The 19,186-nt window shown below is 40.2% G+C and overlaps 2 protein-coding genes across 8 annotated transcripts in view; one reads left to right on the top strand and one right to left on the bottom strand.

Moving 5' to 3' along the window:
- VTI1A (vesicle transport through interaction with t-SNAREs 1A) overlaps positions 1-4,895 on the bottom strand; it is a 274,091-nt gene extending 269,196 nt beyond the window's left edge. Inside the window, exon 1 of one of the 6 annotated variants that reach the window (XM_086751751.1) lies at positions 4,521-4,895. In XM_086751751.1, coding sequence (XP_086607877.1) covers positions 4,521-4,614 — 94 coding nt within the window. In that variant the 5' untranslated portion in view covers positions 4,615-4,895. The remainder of the gene's footprint in view (positions 1-4,520) is intronic. The other 5 variants (XM_086751752.1, XM_086751755.1, XM_086751753.1 and 2 more) reach the window with 5 other exon arrangements.
- Positions 4,896-5,263: 368 nt separating this feature from the next.
- Positions 5,264-15,947, top strand: ZDHHC6 (zDHHC palmitoyltransferase 6). Of its 2 annotated transcripts, XM_010127877.2 has the most exons (10): positions 5,267-5,530; positions 6,796-6,887; positions 8,935-9,094; positions 10,096-10,257; positions 10,827-10,880; positions 12,343-12,510; positions 12,826-12,867; positions 13,281-13,426; positions 13,515-13,558; positions 15,368-15,947. In XM_010127877.2, exons 1-10 carry the CDS (start codon positions 5,282-5,284, stop codon positions 15,469-15,471), a joined length of 1,221 nt encoding a protein of 406 aa, XP_010126179.2. In that variant the 5' UTR covers positions 5,267-5,281; the 3' UTR covers positions 15,472-15,947. The 2 variants fall into 2 exon arrangements, with proteins under 2 accessions (XP_086608578.1, XP_010126179.2); XM_086752452.1 differs by lacking the exon at positions 12,826-12,867 and having other exon boundaries at positions 5,264-5,530.
- Positions 15,948-19,186: the final 3,239 nt, after the last annotated feature.

Below are 19,186 nucleotides of genomic sequence, written 5' to 3'. Positions count from 1 at the left end.
TCCTGGTGGGACTATGCTGCCTGGAGCCACTTGCCTGCAGGACTGCCAATACCTCTAAGCCTGTTGTCAATAGTAGCAACACAAGCATGAAATGCTACAACATTGTCAATCAGAAAGCACTTGCTGGAATGGTTTTCAAACCATTTACTTTCAGTTTTACTGCCACATTTAAGCTAAGTAAACAACTTATTTCACAGTCAGAATCCCCATAGAAAGAAGGGCACAATATTCACAGGATGACTTGCTCAGAGACTACAGAAGAGGTCACAAGGGGGTTACTCAGAGTAAGACAAGCTTGCCACTAATCCAGTACATCAGGACAAACAAGTTATGATCCAATTACAGATCCTCATATTACTCCCTGTGTTACTCCACTGTGTCTTAGTAGTTTTCAATCTGTTTACTTGATGATTTCCTTAAATACACTTCCATCATATGAAATAATGAAAAGGGGTTTTTATAACTTTTTTTTAAATTCAGAATTTAAAATATCCTTTAAAGAAAATAAAAAACAATGCTCCATCAAATATATCCAAATTTAGATTAGAATTTTTGTCTCCACAATGCCAGACAGAATGGCCTAAAGAAAATATTGCACGCAGCTTGTATAATTTAACTGGTCAAATTGACAAAATATGGATAAATATAAAGACTGGAAACAAAAGTGTTTTTTTTTTCCTCTGGGTAAGGATTGCAAACAAAGACATTTGTTCAGTGTTTGTACACAAGGTTGTATCACTTTCTTAAAAGAAACAAGCTCAGTTCTTTCAGTTTTTCCCTTGCACTGTTTTGTCTCCCAAAATATGGCAGTTACAGAAACGCAGAAATCTGCCTAGAAAGGATAACACAGCACTGGTTTGATCTTACAACCAATGAGGAGATTAAATCTGGACCAAGACTGAGAAGTCACATTGCTTGCAGAACCAATTCTTTTTATTAGTACAGGCTGAGGAAGAGACTTGAGTAACAAATGGTTTCAGTTCATAGATCACTTACAGATTTTGCTACGCTGGCTGAGGTGGTTTACGTGTTCACCACTGCCAGAAGTTACTGTCCAACAGCAAAGACAAACAGAAAAATGTATGTGTTTTTCTCTTTGGTTATAAAATTGGGTTCAAGAGGCACAATATAATGAGCCAGACCTGAAATGAAGATAGTAAACTCCAGTAAAGGGATACAAAAGAATATTAAGGGTGGGACTTTTTTCAGCTAAATTTGTTAGACTGAAATGCAGTGCTTTGATTGCCAGCAGAAAATGCAGGTACAAAGTATCAGAAGGATGACAGCACTCAAGCTTAAAACCATCATGACCCAGAGGCTACTGTGCTGGGAAAATGCTAAGTATCACCATTTGTGCTGATAAAACTCTCTTTAGATCAAGTAATCAAAATGTATATAAATTCTTGGTCAAATCACAAGACAGATGTTTCTCTGAAACACTGAGGAACATTAATAAAACACATCAGCCAAGGATCTTCATTCTTCAAAGACCTGCAGCAGCATCAGAGAAAAATCTATTTAAAAGCTGTTTCTCTATTTAGAACACTTTCTTTAATTCTCTGGCTGATGTTTGTCTCAACAGAAGGCATTTCTTCCCAAGACATTCTATTATCCCTGCTGCTTCTTGTTTCTGTAGTATCAGAGTGCCTTTGTTACATTTCTTGCTGAACTATTTATGCATTTGTGACAACAGGATTGTTTGTTGAGGCATCATCCTCCTAGAACACATGGCAGCATCAAGTCCTGACAACACCAAATGCAGGAATGTGGCACAAATAATTAGCTAGTATTTCTCCGATTCAACTGAACATGAAGCTTACAGCAGGTCCATCTTGGGCAGCAGAAGGAAATAAACCAGTCACTAGACTTCAGAAGGTCTCTCTGTATTATGCAGTAGCACAAGTCCTTACACCTTTCATCCTGCTTCTTCCAGCGCGGAGGAAGAAGGCCATCAGCAATCTCTCTCAAATCACTGCGGCCGAAAACTGCCACCTCGCAAGCATCTGTCCTCATGTCCCCCTCCCACCTCATAATCCTCTTTTTGAGGCTCTCTCAGCCATCTCCACAAGAACTAACTGGAACTTCTGGTGATGAAGAAGCAAAGATCTTGCAAATATTCCTATTAAGAAACAAGGGAAAAACGTGTATTTAAAATATTTCTGATTAAAGTGTTCAGCATAGTTAGAGATTTTTTCCAGGTGGTCAAACGCCTCTATTAGCTAAGACTGCAATTTGTTTTGACCTCATACATGAATTTTTTTCTAATGAAAGACAAAATATCCCTGAAAACTGAAGCAATGTACTCACTCAGAAACATACAGTGCAAGAAGTAGCCATAATGAAAAAAAAATCAACCATTGTCTTATCTGGATGGTATTTAGCCCAGTACGACACTACTGGGCTGCAGAGAACATGCATTTCTTTCTCCTCTGAGAGGACAGCAAATTCTAAAAAAAAAAAAAAAAATTCTAATGACCACATAAAAGAATCATGATTTCAAAGTCTGCTGCTTCTAGGCTATGTCACTGTCTCAGGCAATACTCTTTAAACATCTCATATTTAAGCCCTTAATTGAATAAGGGAGAGTGATTCAAGAAGAGGATTATGGAAATCCACTACTACTAAGCACAGTATTCTTCATACTATTGAACAGACACTAATGACTTCTGAAAATCTATACAATTAGGAAATTAAATCTCTATTCTTTTTCCAGAAATCTGTGTAGCACTACTGATTTTCAGAAGAGAAACTAGTAGCGTATGCATGACGTCTCCCCATTCCTACAAGAGGTCCTCAAATTTACTCTGTTTAAAAGTGAATAACCCTTTGTGAAGCAGTGGAAAATACTGCTTTGGTTAGGTGCTCTACATTAGTGAAGAACTCACTGCATCCTCTCAGTAAATTGTCCCAGTGGCCATTTACAGGTTAAATATAATTTCTGAGCAGATTAAATTACACAAGTTCTAAATTTCAATCACATGAACTCTTTGGATCTCTTCCTTCTTCTTTTTGTAAGTCTCCATTACAAAACAGAAAAAGCTATGTACCTCACAGGTACCCGCAGATTGTGACTGAATTATCCCTCCGTATACTTTTTGTTAAGCGCAACAGCAAAATAGTTTTGTTAAGCTGATGAAAAGGCACAGTTTCCTATCCTTCAATCATGCCTGTGAATAATCACTGAAACCAAATTTACCAGAAGATTTTCTAAAGCACTAAGATTAGAATTAGACACAACCTTCCAGAATCAGACTTTTACTCAAAATCTCCCTGTTTATTCATTTCAGATATATGTTGGACCTCTGAATTAACCTTGCACTAAGATCATATGTTTTAGTTGACCACCTACCTCAAATCCTGTTTAGAGTCACTACTTCATGATGCATTTCCCACTCTAAAATTAGCATGTTACTCTTTGGTCCTGGATGCATGATATTTTTTCCTTTGTCATACTGAAAAGTATACCATTAGTGTGTATTCCCTCATTAAATGATATCCACTCCTCCGGCTGAAGTATTCTAAACCCTTGGGAAACAGGCATAGGAAGCAGAGACATAAATATTTAATGATCTGGAAACAGACGAGGCATTCAGCTGAGCTACAAGAGGGACAGATCAGAAATCCCCTAGTTTCAGCTTCTCTCTGTCTTGTACTAGGAGCCCTATATTAGGGCATCAATTCATACATGCTAGAAGATTCAGCTGGACTGGTTAAAGATATAGAATTTTCAGCTTTCTACTTTAACACTCTTACAAATATTTTTGTCTCTACTGCAGGGATACATCATGAATTAGACCATCAATGCTGCAGGCTACTGAGAAACACATTAAAATAAATGAACACTGATTTCTTTGAATCTGCTCCTACATGTGAGTCACCACAGCCAACTATCCAAATCAAATGCTTCAACAGTAGGCAGCAAAAATTCAAATTCAGGTTAAATCATGCACAAATTGTATGTGCTACATGAAGACTTGATTTCCGTTATTGATGTTGTGGCACGATCGCAATATAAAGCATTCAGTAGCAATGCTGGCACAGGAAACATCCACCCAGCTCTGACCCTTGCCCTTCAGTTGCCCTGGCGTGACTTCGCGTGGGCCCACAGCGAGTCAGAAGGGAAGGGCTGATCCTTACAGCTGAGCAGCAAACAATATCCTGTGATGTTATTCTTAACACGTTTCATGAGGCAACTCGCTGTTCGAACAGACGTGCACCCGGGGCAGGGAGATGAATCCTTACTCTGCTGTGTAAGGAACAAAAAAAAAAAAAAAAAAACCATTCGGGTGACGGGGCACAGAGACAGACCACGCTAAAAACACACTAACACCCCCTGCCACCACCCCGAGCGCTTGCTGCGGCTCCGGGAGCCGGAGGGGCTCTACCAGGACGGGCGGGCGGTGCGGAGCGAGAGCCCTGAAGGCGGCGAGCAGGGCAGGCGGGAGCCCAGCGCGCCGGGCGACCACGGCCTCTCCGCGGGGCCAGGCGAGCCGCCCCCGCCGCAGGCGCCCGCCGCTCACCTCCTATCAGCTTGGGCACCTTCCCGATCCTGCCCGTGATCTCGGCCGTCAGCACCGCGAAGTCCTGCTCGTAGCTCTCGAAATCGGAGGACATGGCGGCGGCGCGACTGGGGGATGCCGCGGCCCCACTGCGCTCCGCGGGGACGCCGCGCTCAGCCCCTCTGCTCCGCTCCGCGCCGCTTCCGCGTTCTGCTACCCGCAAAGGCGTCCCCCCGCCTCCAGGTGCCTCGCCACAAGTTCCGGCGAAACTCTTCTTTAACCAGCAGGGCCCAACTCTCCGCTACCCCTTAGCGGCTTTCGCTTGGGCGCTCACACTGCAGCCCCAGGCGCGGAGGAGGAGGAGGCGGCGGCGGCCCGCTCACGCCCTGTAGCCTAGGACCCCGCAGCCCCCCGCGCCCCGCCTTGTAACCTGTCTCTTTCAGCTGAGCAGGGGCGGCGGGACGAGGCTTCGGTGCCACCAGCGGGACGCTGTTTCCCGCCGGGATCCTATTGCCAAGGGACCGCCGGGGGGCGGTGGAGGCGCGGGAGGCGCAGGCGGGCGGAGGCGAGCGCGGGCTGCGCTCCCCCCGCCTCCCCGGGCCGGCGGGGCGGGGCGGGGCGGGGCCGGGCGGAGGCCCGGCGGGGCCCGGCGCCTCCCCTTCCTCACGGCGCTCCCTCTGCCTGGGCAGCCGGCGGGACGGCGCGGGGCTGAGGGCGCTGGGAGCCATGCGCGGCGGTGGGGCGGCAGCGGGCGGGCGGCGGTAGCGGTAGCGGTAGCGGCCATGGGCGGGCCGGGGGGGCTGCGGCAGGCGCGGCGGCTGTGCCACTGGGGGCCGCTGGTGGCCCTGGCCGTGGTGGTCGTGTGCTCCGCCACCGCCATGGCCGACGCCGCGCTGTGGTACTGGCCCCTGGATACCGCCGGGGGAAGCGTCAACTTCATCATGCTCCTCAACTGGACCGTCATGATCCTCTACAACTACTTCAGCGCCATGTTTGTCGGCCCAGGGTACGTCCCTCTGGGGTGGACGCCGGTAAGCGCTGCCTTTCGATCGTCTTGTCCCCGGGCTGGGTTTGGCGGGGCGGGGGAACCGGCGGGGAGACGGGCGGGCCTGCCCCTGGGTCCAGGCCGGGCTCTCTGAAAGGAGCGTGTGCGGGGATCAGGCCGCAGACACCGCCGGTCGTCCGGTACCGCCGTGTCCCCCTTGTCCCCTAAGAGGGCAGCCAGCCCCTCGGGCCACTCCTTTCTCCTTATCTCGTTTCGACATCTTCGCTTTTTGCCTCTCTCCGGCTTTCCTGCCTCTGCTTCCAGCGTTACCAGTGTGCTCCAGCTTGCTCTGTCCCTTCCTCACAGTGATCTGCGGCTGAACAGTAATGCCTCTTTATTGGGTGTACTCGTTATGTTTTACTGGTGCTTCCCAAAGCAAAACAACAGGAAACAAGTGCAGAGAACTTCAAGGTTATCTGCACGCTCACGCAGACGCTATTGTATTGAAGATTTTGCTGCAAGTAATAAGGATTGGAAGAACTTCATTTAGTAGATTTAATTTTTTTTTATGTGAGCCAGAAAATTACTTGTTTATCTTCTGTTCAATACAGTATTATAAGGTTCCATATCCCAAGACAGCTGGCCAGAGTTTGTGTTCCAGTGGCATGATATAATGATTAGTAATAATCACATTTCTACTTGTGGAATATTTCTGAGGACAGAGTCTAGTGGGAAGAGGATCCTGATGCAGTCCTAGCAGGACAATTGGGTATTCCACTTCATGAACAGAAGATTTTGGACAGTATTGCTACTTGCTGTCTTCAGGTGTCTGTCTTATCTTGCTGTAGTTGGCATATGTGTGTGTGTAAGAGAGAGAGGGTGGCAAGCAAAAGCTAGTTGATCGTTAGTGCTTACCAGTACTGTATCTTAGTGGTAAGCCTAGATTGGCTCATAGTATAAAATGAGACAGGGTGCACAAGTGGTTTTTTAAATTATAAAGGCCTTATGCTGTTTTTTACTCCCAGAACTTCACTATGAAACCCTGCTTGTACAGTCACTCTTCCTGATGGAAGAACTGTTTATTTCTTTTAGCAAGAAGCACTTTCAACAGTGGAGATGGCCGTGTTGATAGCCAAGAGATTATTTCATTTTGGTGTTTTTTCTGTCCTCACCACCTACCATTAAATAGGGTTGGGTTATGAAACACGCCCTGTCACAAGAAAGCAAAGATGCTTAGATTAGAAAGTGCCAAGATACATATTGCCAGTAGAATTATGTATACATCTAACATGCCTATTCTTCTGTTTAAAGGAAAAATCTCAGGATTGCATGTATCTCCAATACTGTAAAGTGTGTCAGTCTTATAAGGCACCACGTTCACACCACTGTCGGAAGTGTAACAGGTACTGTCTTTCTTTAAAATGGTTTTAAGTCTGTATTAAAGCAGCTTCTAATCTAATGGTGAGCTATTAGTGTCATTTATTCTTCCAAGTCTTGTACTGTGCATTTTTGAAAGACTTCCATATAAGCACTATACTCATATCAAATATTTGCACTTTCTAGTTGTATGATTTCTGTATCATTTTATTGTGGTTTAGTTTAATAAATAAATCTTTCTTTAACATTTTGTTTTTAGCTTGAAATCAGTTCCTCTTAAGAACTTACTGACAGTATTGACAAAATATTGCAGTACTGTTTCAGGGAAGTGAGCCTGTGTAAATACTTAAAAAAATTTTCAGTGTTTTGTAAGTTTGGAGTCCAAACATTTACCTGCTCAGGAAGCAGAAATGCCTGTTCTGTCATCTTTCCAAATAAGAGTTAAATGTCGATTTGAGTGGAAATTTTGGACTGTTCTTTACTCTTCAATAAAAGTTTGGTTTTTGAGGGGAGTTTGCATGTTAAGTGAACTAAAGTTTGTGCCTTACTATGTGTTAGTCTACTAGCAGACTTGTTCCGAGGTAAAGGATGCTTTTGTTATAAATAGCTGCATGGGAATAAAAAAAAAAAAGCAAGGCACTTCAGCTGTCTGCAGTCCAGGCTGTAGTTACATTTATCTTGGGTTTACTGGGCAGATCCTTCTCTGAAGGACTATTAGAGAACGTGGTTAAAGGATGTTGCGAAATACGTATTCAGTTGTTATTTCTGTCAGCACAAGATGCACAGTCAGTGTGCTTTTAGGAAGCAGAGACTGAAACTGTAGAGCAGTGCTGTAATTTGGCTGCATCATCCTGAGAGTTAAAATTAGACTCTTCCTTGAGTGACAGTCTTTACACTGAGGACTTAGTAGAAAATGGCAGCAGATCCTGATGTTTGTCTCTGCAAAAACAATTTCTTTAAATAATTTGTGTTTCGTGAAGTAAAGCAGAAGAAACTGCAGCACATTCTCCAAATCATTTTGCTGATATGCTTAAGGGTGAGGTTTCTAGCTAAGATCTAGGAACCTCTTCAGAAACACCTGTGCTTGTAATTATGATTACGTGTTCAAGAACTTGTACAGTGGCAGTTGAGCATATGCTAATAGAGAATAATTAATTATTTTAAAAGGAGAAACTGAACTTCCTATTGGGGATGGACTAGCTTAAAACATAATGAGGTCAGTAGTTCCAAAAGGATTAACTCTTATTTTCAGAGGAGCTGGGTGTTTGTGTAATTTAATCCTTTGTTTATCACATAGGTTTGGTGCAGATGAATTGCAATATTATAATTAGTGACTTTGATACCTGTTAATTTAAATCAATGCAATTTGGGATGTGGACAAATCTTGTATCAGGTGGTTTTTTTGCACTGTAAGCTAAACCAAAATAACTAGCTTTATATTGAATACAGGAGTGTCTCTAGGGTGTTTATGCCTGTTAAATAGATTTTGAAAAGGACTTACAGCGGTGTAAGGTCAATTCATAGCAATTGGTGAAGCTTCCAGAGGCTCTGCTACTGAAAAGAAAGAGGCACTAACACACTTCTCTCTGTGTATCTTTATATGTTCTTTCTGGAAGTAGTTCACATGGGATTTGATATTTCCCTTATTTTCATGGTGTGTGGGTTTTTTTTGTTTTGTTTTGTTTTTTTTTTTTTAAAAAAAGGCAATAATATTAGTGCTTAATTATTGTGTTGATAGTTCTTACACTTCCCATTGTAGGCCTCTGTCTCCTGTCTCTGGAATATGGTGTTCATTAGCAACTAGTAAGTTTGAGTAAAGAGGTGGAGGGATAATTAGGGAGAGTAGGACCTGGGAACACTTCTTGTTTTGCTTTCTTTCACTCTACAGCATGAAATATCGTTCTAAATGGCAAAAAAAAAAAAAAGACACTATTGTGTTGATATGTTGGAAATTGGTGGGTTTAAATGAATGAGTGGAGGCTGAGTAGTAGAAACTTAGTTGTCCTTTTCTTTGAGCTTTTAGGAAAAACATTGTAATTGTCCTCTATATTAATCAGTACTTATTATTCACAGATGTGTCATGAAGATGGATCACCATTGTCCTTGGATCAACAACTGTTGTGGATACCAGAATCACGCATCTTTCACTCTGTTTCTCCTCTTAGCTCCACTGGGATGCATTCATGCTTCTTTCATATTTGTTATGACTATGTACACTCAGCTTTACAACAGAGTAAGAAAACATAATTAAACGCTTAAAATATTATTTAAGTCAGATGGGTAATTTATGTCTGGAAGTATGAGAATTTGGTTTCCTGAGAAAGCAACATGTGGGATTCCTTGTTATTCTTTCAACATCTATTCTCAGTTCTGCTCTCTGCCTGTGAGAAGTATGTTCATTAATTGGAGAAGGATTCAGAGAAAGTTGTTTTTATTGTCTTTCCTTTTTTTTCCACATTGTTTGTCATAATCACTGGGAGTTTCCTAGAGCTTTGCTTTGTCTGAAGGCAGTTTCTGAGTAGTACTTTATGTTGAGAGAGACAGGCTGTGTTTTGGCTGGCACAGAAACTAGCTATTTATTTCCACACGTTAGTTGCTATTTATTTTCTTTTGCTTGCCACTTTTTTAGAGTTGTATATGATTTTTGGAACCAAAAAATGGGAAAATTTAACTGCAGCAACAATGAGCAAAGCTTGTTCTGAAATACATCCCTTATCTCAGATCCATGGTTAAGGTTATGAGCTTTGGTTTTGGCTTTTGTGGTTGCAACGAGAAGCTTGAAGACATCAACGGAGTGTAACAGATGAAAGCTGTCTGTTGTATTTGCAGAGTAGTAATGTTGAGAACTGGTATCTGCTAAAGCTTTCAGAGAAAAACCTGGATGCTGTGCTATGCAAACATTTTCTATCTGAAATTGGTGAATGTGTTTTTGTTAATGTGCCGGAGTCCAGGTTTTTTGTAGTTTTTAGGCCTAATTTGTGGAGCTTGCAAGATGGCGATTTTGGTTTAGCTTTCCATCTAGAGAAGGCCTACATCTAGCAAAGAACCTATTTCTGAAGAGGAAAAGTCTTTTGAATACATTTTTTTTTTTTTTTTTTTAAATTGTTCCCCTTGCATTATAAACCTGTCAGAAGTTGGACACCTATGTTTAGAGCCAGATTTCTTATTGGTAGTTTGATTTGTTTCAGCAGTCAAAATGTTCTGTAGCTGAATGATGATATTTTCCCTTTGCAGATATCTTTTGGATGGAGTTCTGTAAAGATTGATATGAGTGCAGCCAAAAGAGACCCTCGACCCATTATTCCCTTTGGACTATCTGCATTTGCTGCGTCTTTATTTGCCTTAGGACTGGCATTAGGAACAACTATTGCCGTTGGTATGCTGTTTATTATCCAGGTAAGTTTATGGCTTCTGTTACAAAGATGTTGAAAGCTCTAAGTTTTTCCTTGTTGTGGAGCAAAACCAGAATTCATAATTGAGATAGGAGCAGTTGTTTAGAGCTTATGTTGCTGTGTAACTTTTCCAGAGTTTTATGTTGCTTTCTCCAGCAGTTATGGTTTGTTGGGGTTTTTTTTGCCTCATGGGAGAACTTGGAGGTGAAAATCTAATGAACTAAGAAACCATGAGATGGGCTTTATAAACTCTGTGGAAAAGGCAAAATACCTATCCCTGGAAATAGGTGTAAACATGCCTGATATATTACTTTGGAAGGAAACAAAAATACATGTTTTAAGCATAAATTGAAATACTCTGTGATACTGTCTAAGCATATAATTCCAGAAGATAGCATTAGCATGTATCTATTCTGAATCTTAATTTTGAATGTCTTATATGTTTCAGTTAAGCCTATAAAAGCTGCTTTGTTGTTTAAAGCAAATACAGTTTGTTAAATGAAGTTTTCTTTGCCTACTTGATGTATCTCTGCAGAAAATCAATGCTCATTTCACCTAACGCTTTTATTTTAGATGAAAGTCATTTTGACAAATAAAACTTCAATCGAGTCCTGGATTGAAGAAAAGGTAAGCTTTTATTACAGTATTCTTGTACTGTATTGTTACAAAGTTTATTCTCTATATTTATCAATTTATTGTTTCACCTCTTTGTATTTAAACCAAAGGTGTCATTTCAATTCACCACTGAATTAACACCTACAGCCAGCTTTTCCCTTACTGTCTCTGAAAGTCACTGCAATAGATGGGAAATCAATTAACTGCATAGATTTTTCTTTTCTTTTTTGTTTTGAGGATATGGTGTGAACGTAGAAAAATGCTTGCTTTTAAGAGACTTTGCTTATTTGCTTGGAATATGTGGGTGTTTTCATCTCAAATTTGAGTTGTCTTTGCTTCTTGTTATGCCTGCGTGTGTCTTTAATTTTCCATCTCCCCTACCCATTCTAGGAGGCATGTTTTGGCTCGTAATTTTCCTCATTTCCTACCTCTCTGATTAAACTTTGGAGGATTTTCCTTGATTTTGAAAAAGTACTAGAGAATAATGAGATACCTAGTCTTCTCTTCTTTAAATTTCTCTTTGATTTCCATATCTTTGTGGAGGTTATCACAGTAGTTCTAGAAGAAATATAGCCAAGCAGCTAAGTTTAAAGGAAGTAAAAGTGACTCAGTGCTTAGAAACCAGTTCAGTGGTACCAGTTTATTTTGTCTAAGTCCACAAACACTTCATTATTATCTTGTTGTCTTTATTTTATTCTTTGTCCAAATTAGCATGACAATCTTGACTGTGTATAAGTACCTGAGTACTGTAGTGCCTTCTCCTTGCACAGAATCTAGCTTAGGTGGATTAGACCCTTGAATAATAGGACAATGGAACATAAATGAAAGAAAACCCCGTTACAACTATACAGTAGGATTTGGAATTATCTGTAAAACACAGACTGCTAATATGTCCCTTCTGAAAACTGAACACAGACTGTAATACGTAAGTGTTTCATAAAAATGACATTTTTGCAACAAAGAAAACAAACTCTTCTGTGGTTGCTCCACTAGATGTCATCGTTACTGGAAGAATGGAAAGTTCATGACTGCAGAATGTGAGCGATTCAGAGCATGCTTATATACACAGGTCTTGGAGTTTGAATAGACACTACCAATGTAGAATAATGCTCATTATCATTAATGAAAGATTCCTGAGCTGTGGAAGTCTTTTTATGTAACTGAGAAATAGTCAGGCATCACTCTTTGAAAAAAGACATGAAATGAAATCAGAGCATGGAGTGGATTAATCGGTGTAGCCAGTTGACTCTCTTGTTGAAAAGTAAAGGGGGACCCAAACCAGGCACATTTCTAACAGTAGTTTTAAAAGTGTGGGTTAGTATAGCAGGAATTTACTGCTCTTGCCTCAAGAGTGTTTGCTTTGTGGTCTCATGGACCCGTACAGGGCTTATGACCTGTCCTTCTCAACATTTGCTGCTTAATTTCAGTTTATAGGGTATGTTTTAATGTGTTATATTTTTAAATTATTTTCCAGGCCAAAGACAGAATCCAGTACTACCAAACGGGTGAGACCTTTATTTTTCCCTATGACATGGGAAGTAAATGGAAGAACTTCAAGCAAGTGTTTACATGGTCTGGGATTCCTGAGGGCGATGGCCTGGATTGGCCAGTAAGGGATGGCTGTCATCAATACAGTTTGACGGTAATCGATCTTTCATGATATCTCAGGTTAATCCTCCCCACTATCCTGTTGCCTGCTTTCCTTTGCAGTAATATACCAGCTTTTTAAATAACTAAAATAAACTGACTAGTAATGCAGATGCTTAAACAGGAGTTCTGTCAAATGTTCTCCCTTTTTTGATAGACTCAAACGTTACGCTTTTCTGAATGCTTTTAAATGTGAATGATATTTCCTGTGTTTGTTGAATGGTTTCAATACCTGACTTCATTTTGTGTTGAATACACAAGTCCTCTTAAACTAAAAACTGCCTAAATTTCTGTTTATAATCATTTATAGATAGAGCAGCTGAAACAGAAAGCAGACAAGCGAGTAAGAAGTGTAAGTATTTGTGAAGTTTGGTCTGAAATGACTTTGAAATGTCAGTATAAATAAATGTAAGTAATTGCTGAAACTATTTCTTTTCTTGATTTTAAACCTTGCAATTAAATAAAGACTTGGTGTTTCCACACAAACAGTGTGCTACAATCTCTGCTTAATTAAACTTAGCATTTAGCTTTCTTTGCATTTGCTCCTTAGTTTCCAGATGGCAACTGGAATCAATAAAGATGACTGTTGTCATCTGACTGTTGTCATTGTTAAGCAATTAATTTAGAATTTAGAGTCCCTTTGACAGCCATTATCATTATGCGTAAATCCAACGGCATGCTTGAATTGATTTTTTGGTATGAAACTGTCAGCAAGGCCATAACTCCTTACAATAATATATTGCTGTATTCTGTTCAAATTTGTAGGTGCGGTATCGAGCAGTAGAAGATTACAGTGGAGTTTGCTGTCCTGTGACTAAAGGTGTTAAAACATTCTTCACGACACCGTGCACTGAAGAACCTAGAATTGCACTGAGTAAAGGGGATCTGATTTTAGCCACAAGAGGCTTAAAGTTAGTGGCTCCACACCTTTATGTTTGGTTAAAAGAAATACTGAGATGAGTTCTGCTATCTAATTACCTCTTACACTTTCTTCCCCAGACACTGGATGTATGGTGAGAAGATTCTCGACTCAGCTGCTGATGGTATGAAGCAGTTATTTTGACTTTTTCTGTTGAAAATTACGAATCAGTTTTACCGCTGTCTAGAAATGTGGACAGTATGTTCAGTTCTCAAAATGTATAATGACTGACCTTACTGGCATTAGCTTCTCTCCCCTCTAAAACTACATCCACAGTTTTTACTCCTTACATCTGCTGTACTTGGCGGTTTTGATAAACATTAGATGAATCTGTCAGACTGAAAGAACTACTCTGGTAGCTTATGGAAGGTTGAGTTGGAAGGGGGACACTTCTTCATAATCTAAGTTGTTTTTTAGACACTGAAGAGGTTAATGATTATTTCTTTTTTTTGGTGTTTATGTAGTGGTCTTTCTTGAACATGCCATATACTTATAAGACCCAGGATGACAGTTTGTACATCTTAAAAACAAAAAAAAAAAAAACAAAAAAAAAAAACCAAAAAAAACCCAGGAGATGTTATACCTTTTGTTTTGGAACAGTTCCAAGGTCTTTGACAGGCATTCACGAAACTAACGACTACAGTTACCAGATACATTAAAGACTCCTGCTGGTCTGCAGAGAGACAACATCACAGCCACCTGCATTGGCATTTTTACATTTATTACTTTAGCTCTCCTCCTTAGGACTGAGCTAAAATTTTGCCTGCGTTGGATTCTGATATCTTTTCCAAACAATTGCTAATTCATTGCGGGTACATTCTGTGTTGGCAAAAGAGAGGCAGTCAACAGTCATTGCATTGAAAGTGTCCATGCTTTTCATGGGAGGTCTGAGAGCTTCGTGGGCTAGAAGTGCTTCAACAGCTCATTCCAGTGAACACTTTAAAACATCAAACTTAAATGGGTCCTTGAACTGAGCATGGTAGTAGTTTGTACTGTGTTGCTTATTGTAAAGATTAGTGGGAGATATCTGTGCTAAATCAAATGTTTTTTTTAAAAATCAGGTGAAATGTGGTGTGGGTGGGGAACTTGGTGTATACTGAGAGGCTGGGTTAGAATTCAAAATATCGTTGGCATTTTGGAGAACCAGGCTTCAAAAATAAGATGAGGCTTCTTAGAAATGTATAGCAAAATGCTAGAAATAGTTAAGAATAACAAGCTGCACTATAACAAGATGGAAAAATTAATGGTTAAGTAGCAGTTCTTCTGAGGAAAAAAAAAGAGTCAATCATAATCTTAAGATGAGTCAACACTTGCAAAAAAAAAGAAAAAAATGTATGACTTTCCAGATGCATGAACTAATCCTTCCATCCTGCTCAATGCTGGCAGAGACTCAGCTGTAAGTAGTCACTGCACCTCAAGAAAGAGGAAGATCAGCTGTAAAGGGTTGAGAGGAAAATAATGAAAATAGTCAGAGCACTAGAAAATGTGAGTTGTAAGGAAAAGCTGAAAGAATTGGAGTGGCTTACCTGGAGAGGAAAAGGAGATAGGAGAAAGCCAGGGTATGTGCAAATAGTCATCAGCTGCATGAAAGTCTGTTGTAGAGAAGGTTGATAGCTGTTTCCTGTGTCCCCGGTGTGTAGAAAGAGGAGTTGTGAACTTCAATTACAGACAGAAAGATTCAGATGGGATATTAGGAAAGATTTTGAAATAGTAAGGAAGGTAGAGTACTGGAAAACTTTGGAGATCTCTGAAAACATTTTAGGCAGTGGGAGCGAATCCATGTGTCCCCAATGATGTTATGAATTACTTAGATGTCCTGGCTTGGAGAAGAAAACAACCTAGGTAACCTCTTGATATCTCTTCCAGTCTTGTGTTTTTCCTCTGTAGTCATTCATGTTTTGTTCCAAGTTAATGCAACTTTTCATATCTTAAGGTGGAATAAGAGAACGAGGCTGGTTCCCTAGGAAATGTGTGGAAAAATGCCAATATGACTCTGAAACGGATCAACCAGAGGATGGAGAGAAGAAAAACAGATAGCCTTCTCATTTTTTAAATAAGAAATGGAATTTTTACTTCAGACCACAATCTTTTACTTGAAATTTTCTGTATATTACTTTAGACTTATGCAATGAATATGTTAGGACAAGGTTTTCTTTTCCTTGCAGCTGAAAGGGTTGTATATGCCTGTGCCATGGTTTGCATACTTTTTTAACAATAAATAATTGAAGAAGCCATTCAGTGGATTGCCTTCAAGATGCATCTTTTTCATCCCAAGTCAGTTTTTTTTTTTCTTTTTGCTGCTCAAATTGCATTCTGAGGGTTCATATTCTAGGCTCTTTCCTCAACTGCATCTGACTGTGATGCGTGCTGCTTATCTTTTGTATTTTACTTTCTCTGAAGCTGCCCCTGAAAACTATAAAATAAACCTCTCATTCAAATTCAAGTTAAGATTTGTTACCTGTGACTTTCAATGATGTGAATTGTCCACCTCAAATAAATGATACATTCATATTTACTTGTGGATTTAATTGTTCTTAGACCTACAAGAACTTGTTTATAGGCATGGAAATGTGAACTGACTGTGAAGTAAAGATTTCACTGTTACAAGTTACTTTTCAAGGTTAGAAAGACTTCAGCTCTTGCTGTAAGAATATTCTGTGATTCTAATGGAAAAAAAAATGTAGCCAGCTGTATCTGCTCCCTCTTAAATCTGAGTATGTACCCCAGAGACTAGAGTTCTTGATCCATCTTAGAGCAAAAAGAAGCTGTAGTGCCAAGAATGAAAAATTTTGTGAGCCTATTTGCTACTAAGTGATTCACACCTTTCCTAAACCATTTTTATTTAGCATCAGGTGTGAATTATTAGAAGGAAGACCTTAAAAGGGAGTAACCTATACCAGCTAACAGCTTTCTAAATGTATCCTAAATGCAACAGGTGCTTTTGTTCTCTCATAGTATAGTTTTATGTCATATGTTGAGAGTTTTTGCAAATTACTCTTCTAAAGTAACACCTGGTTTACCTCCACCTACATGAGTTGTCTCAAGCAGATGAGCATTTCTTAAACAATATTAAGTGTATCTAGAAATAACTACATACAGACAAGCCAGCATTAGTCCTGTAAGCTCCTACTCAGACTTTTTATCTCCAGCACAAAGCCAGTTTTTTTGTTACTTTCAGCCTACTGTGTATTAGTGCTCATGGTGAGCCATAATCCTAGGCTGTTTATGAGCTACGGCAATGGGGAGTTAGTGTTCAGTTTCAGTAGTTTTCAAGGTTACCTCTTGAAATCAAAGCACTTACTTTCTAGAAGCAGGCTTCATTAGAGGCATAGGAGTGAATCATACTCCTGGTTTCCCTGCTAGCAAGAACTGAAAGGTCATAATTCAGGAGGATGTAGCTATCTTGGAAATTAATATGAAAACCTCCAAACTTCATGAAATACTCTTGGTCTCAACTGCAATAGTTTCTGTTCAGTGTCTGTGGAGTCTAGAACCAAACAAAGATTAGAAAAATAAGCTTGTCTTCCAGCTGAGGAAGCTGGCAGCTAAGGACCTCTTATTCTTGACATCGAAATGATCAAATAGCTGCTATCTATATTAGCAGGCAGTAATTAACAGTGTGATAGGAACATATTAACAGAACTAATGACCACAGTTGATTGTTGCCTCTTAGGAGAGGAATTTGTGTAAGCTGTGGTCTGTTTATAGGGGACTAGATATCTTTTAGTGGTTGAAGAGCATCCTCAACTGGATTTCAGCTTTAATCTGAGCAGAATTTTGCACACCAAGATCACTACACTGTGAACTACATCAAGCCCAGGAGCTCTGCTTCAGAAATGCACTTCCAAACTGAAATGGACTCTATATGCTTTTCTTTTTAAGCTTTTGTCTTGTTTCATTGTAGCTGTAAATTCAGTCCCACCTCTTCCCTTTTGTAGCACAGGTAACTGATGTTTCTATTTACCATTACACCACGTTCACTCAGCAGTGCTTGCCTGCAAAGACTTGGCCAAAACAAAATGCTTACCTCCTAAAGGCATTTAGAGATTCTGCCGCCAAGAAAATGTAAGCTATCTTTCTATTGCTGAAAAACTGTATCAGAGCATGAAGTTTAAAAACAAATCCCCTCAAAGGAACTCTGATTCTTAATACTAATGAATTTTCTTTTTTTTTTTCTACCATCCACTTCTACCTTTTTTTTTTCATCTTCATTCCCCACTCCCTGCAGTTTGCTCGAGGAAGACTTTTATTTATTAAGGAAAGGAGCAGGTATAGATTTGACATAGCTGTTCTGTGTTCTGCAGTGGTTCATCAGGGAATTCAGCTGATTTTCTTTTAGGTTCAAATCCCTAGAGAAGCCAGATCTGGGGGAAGCGAAAAGCAATCGTCTTTTTCACACAGCAATTTCCCTGAGGGATGAATTGCTATCTGTATTTAAAATTATGAGCTGTGCATCCTTTCCATCATCTAACAGCAAATCTAGATTTGCAATGCCACACTAGGCTAGCTCAGGCTCTAGTACGATGGAAAGTAAGAGTAACTGCATACTGAAGTGGAACCCTGCCCTCCTATTTAAAGGAAAACAATGAAATAGGCTGATAAGAAATAGCCACCTGCTTTGTTTAGTTCAGGCAGTTTTTGCACCCAAACAGGAACAGAATCTGTCATAGAACCAAACAATACTGGCCATGCTAAATGGACTAATCTCAGGTAGCCTGTTCAACCACCAAATCAACAAAAAGCTGGCTTTCTACTCATCTGCCCTTGCTTTGGCCTCCAATTTGCAGAGACTCTCCGTTGCAGAATGAAGCCACTGACTGTGGCAGGTGTCTCAGTTGCTAATAAGGAAGGCGTTAGACTACCATATACAACAGGCTGTGCAAAAGACTAGCTTTGGTGTTCTCATGCCTGGTAGCTTTTTGAGATATTTACCCATAGTAACATAAACTGATGAAAGTTCTCTCCTCCACGGTAGTCTTAACCAAGAGGCTTCCAATATTAATGTAGATCTCTTCAGAGCTGAGCAAATACAAGCTCGTGGTAGAGTCTAAGTATCTCCCATACAGCTAGTTTTTCAAATGCACAATAGTGACCAGGAGGAGAAAAGATAACTTCCACGCTAGGAAGGCAGCCATTTACAAGTGATTTACTTTTTACAATTGAGTTTTCTAGCTATGGCTTTAGAAAATTATTCTAGCTCTGTCTTGAGAGCGTAAATTGAAATGAGGACCTCATTAAAGCCAAATGATGAATTACAAGTCAATATTTTCCCCTGCACAATTCCTGTCAGGATAAGGACCACAGATGACTAACCAGTAATTAAGTGGCAGACACAGGAGTTTTTCCATAGAGATGTAACAAAAATACATTTAACAAATTGGTGGCACTAGGCTTACTGTCCCCAACTGAATTGCTCAACCCACCACCAGTTTAAGTATATAATTCATCTTCCTTCTGGTTCCCCTCTTTCTCTTCAGGCTCCCCAGGAGAAAAGATTAAGCCATCAGTAACTTTGAAGTCACAGTGCTTTAAAGAAGCATGGGAAAGATAAGCAGCATAATTACATGCACTTTCAGACTCTTAGAAGCCTTTACAGCCTCAGGTTATGACAAGAACAGTAAGTGACAGAACAGTTACCTGAAAATGTTAAGGTCTTTGGGCCTAGACTGGAAAGAGAATTGAGTCAAGTCAGTGCTTTTTGTTAGTCAAAGCTAGAGAATGCCTCACAGCAAGGAGTGGGTCTTTCCTGGCC

This window comes from Chlamydotis macqueenii, chromosome 7 (genome assembly GCF_036417535.1).
Source record: "Chlamydotis macqueenii isolate bChlMac1 chromosome 7, bChlMac1.mat, whole genome shotgun sequence".
Classification (NCBI taxonomy): Eukaryota; Metazoa; Chordata; class Aves; order Otidiformes; family Otididae; genus Chlamydotis; species Chlamydotis macqueenii.
The sequence above is the reverse complement of the archived record's forward strand: the minus strand, read 5'-3'. Positions and strand labels throughout refer to the sequence as shown.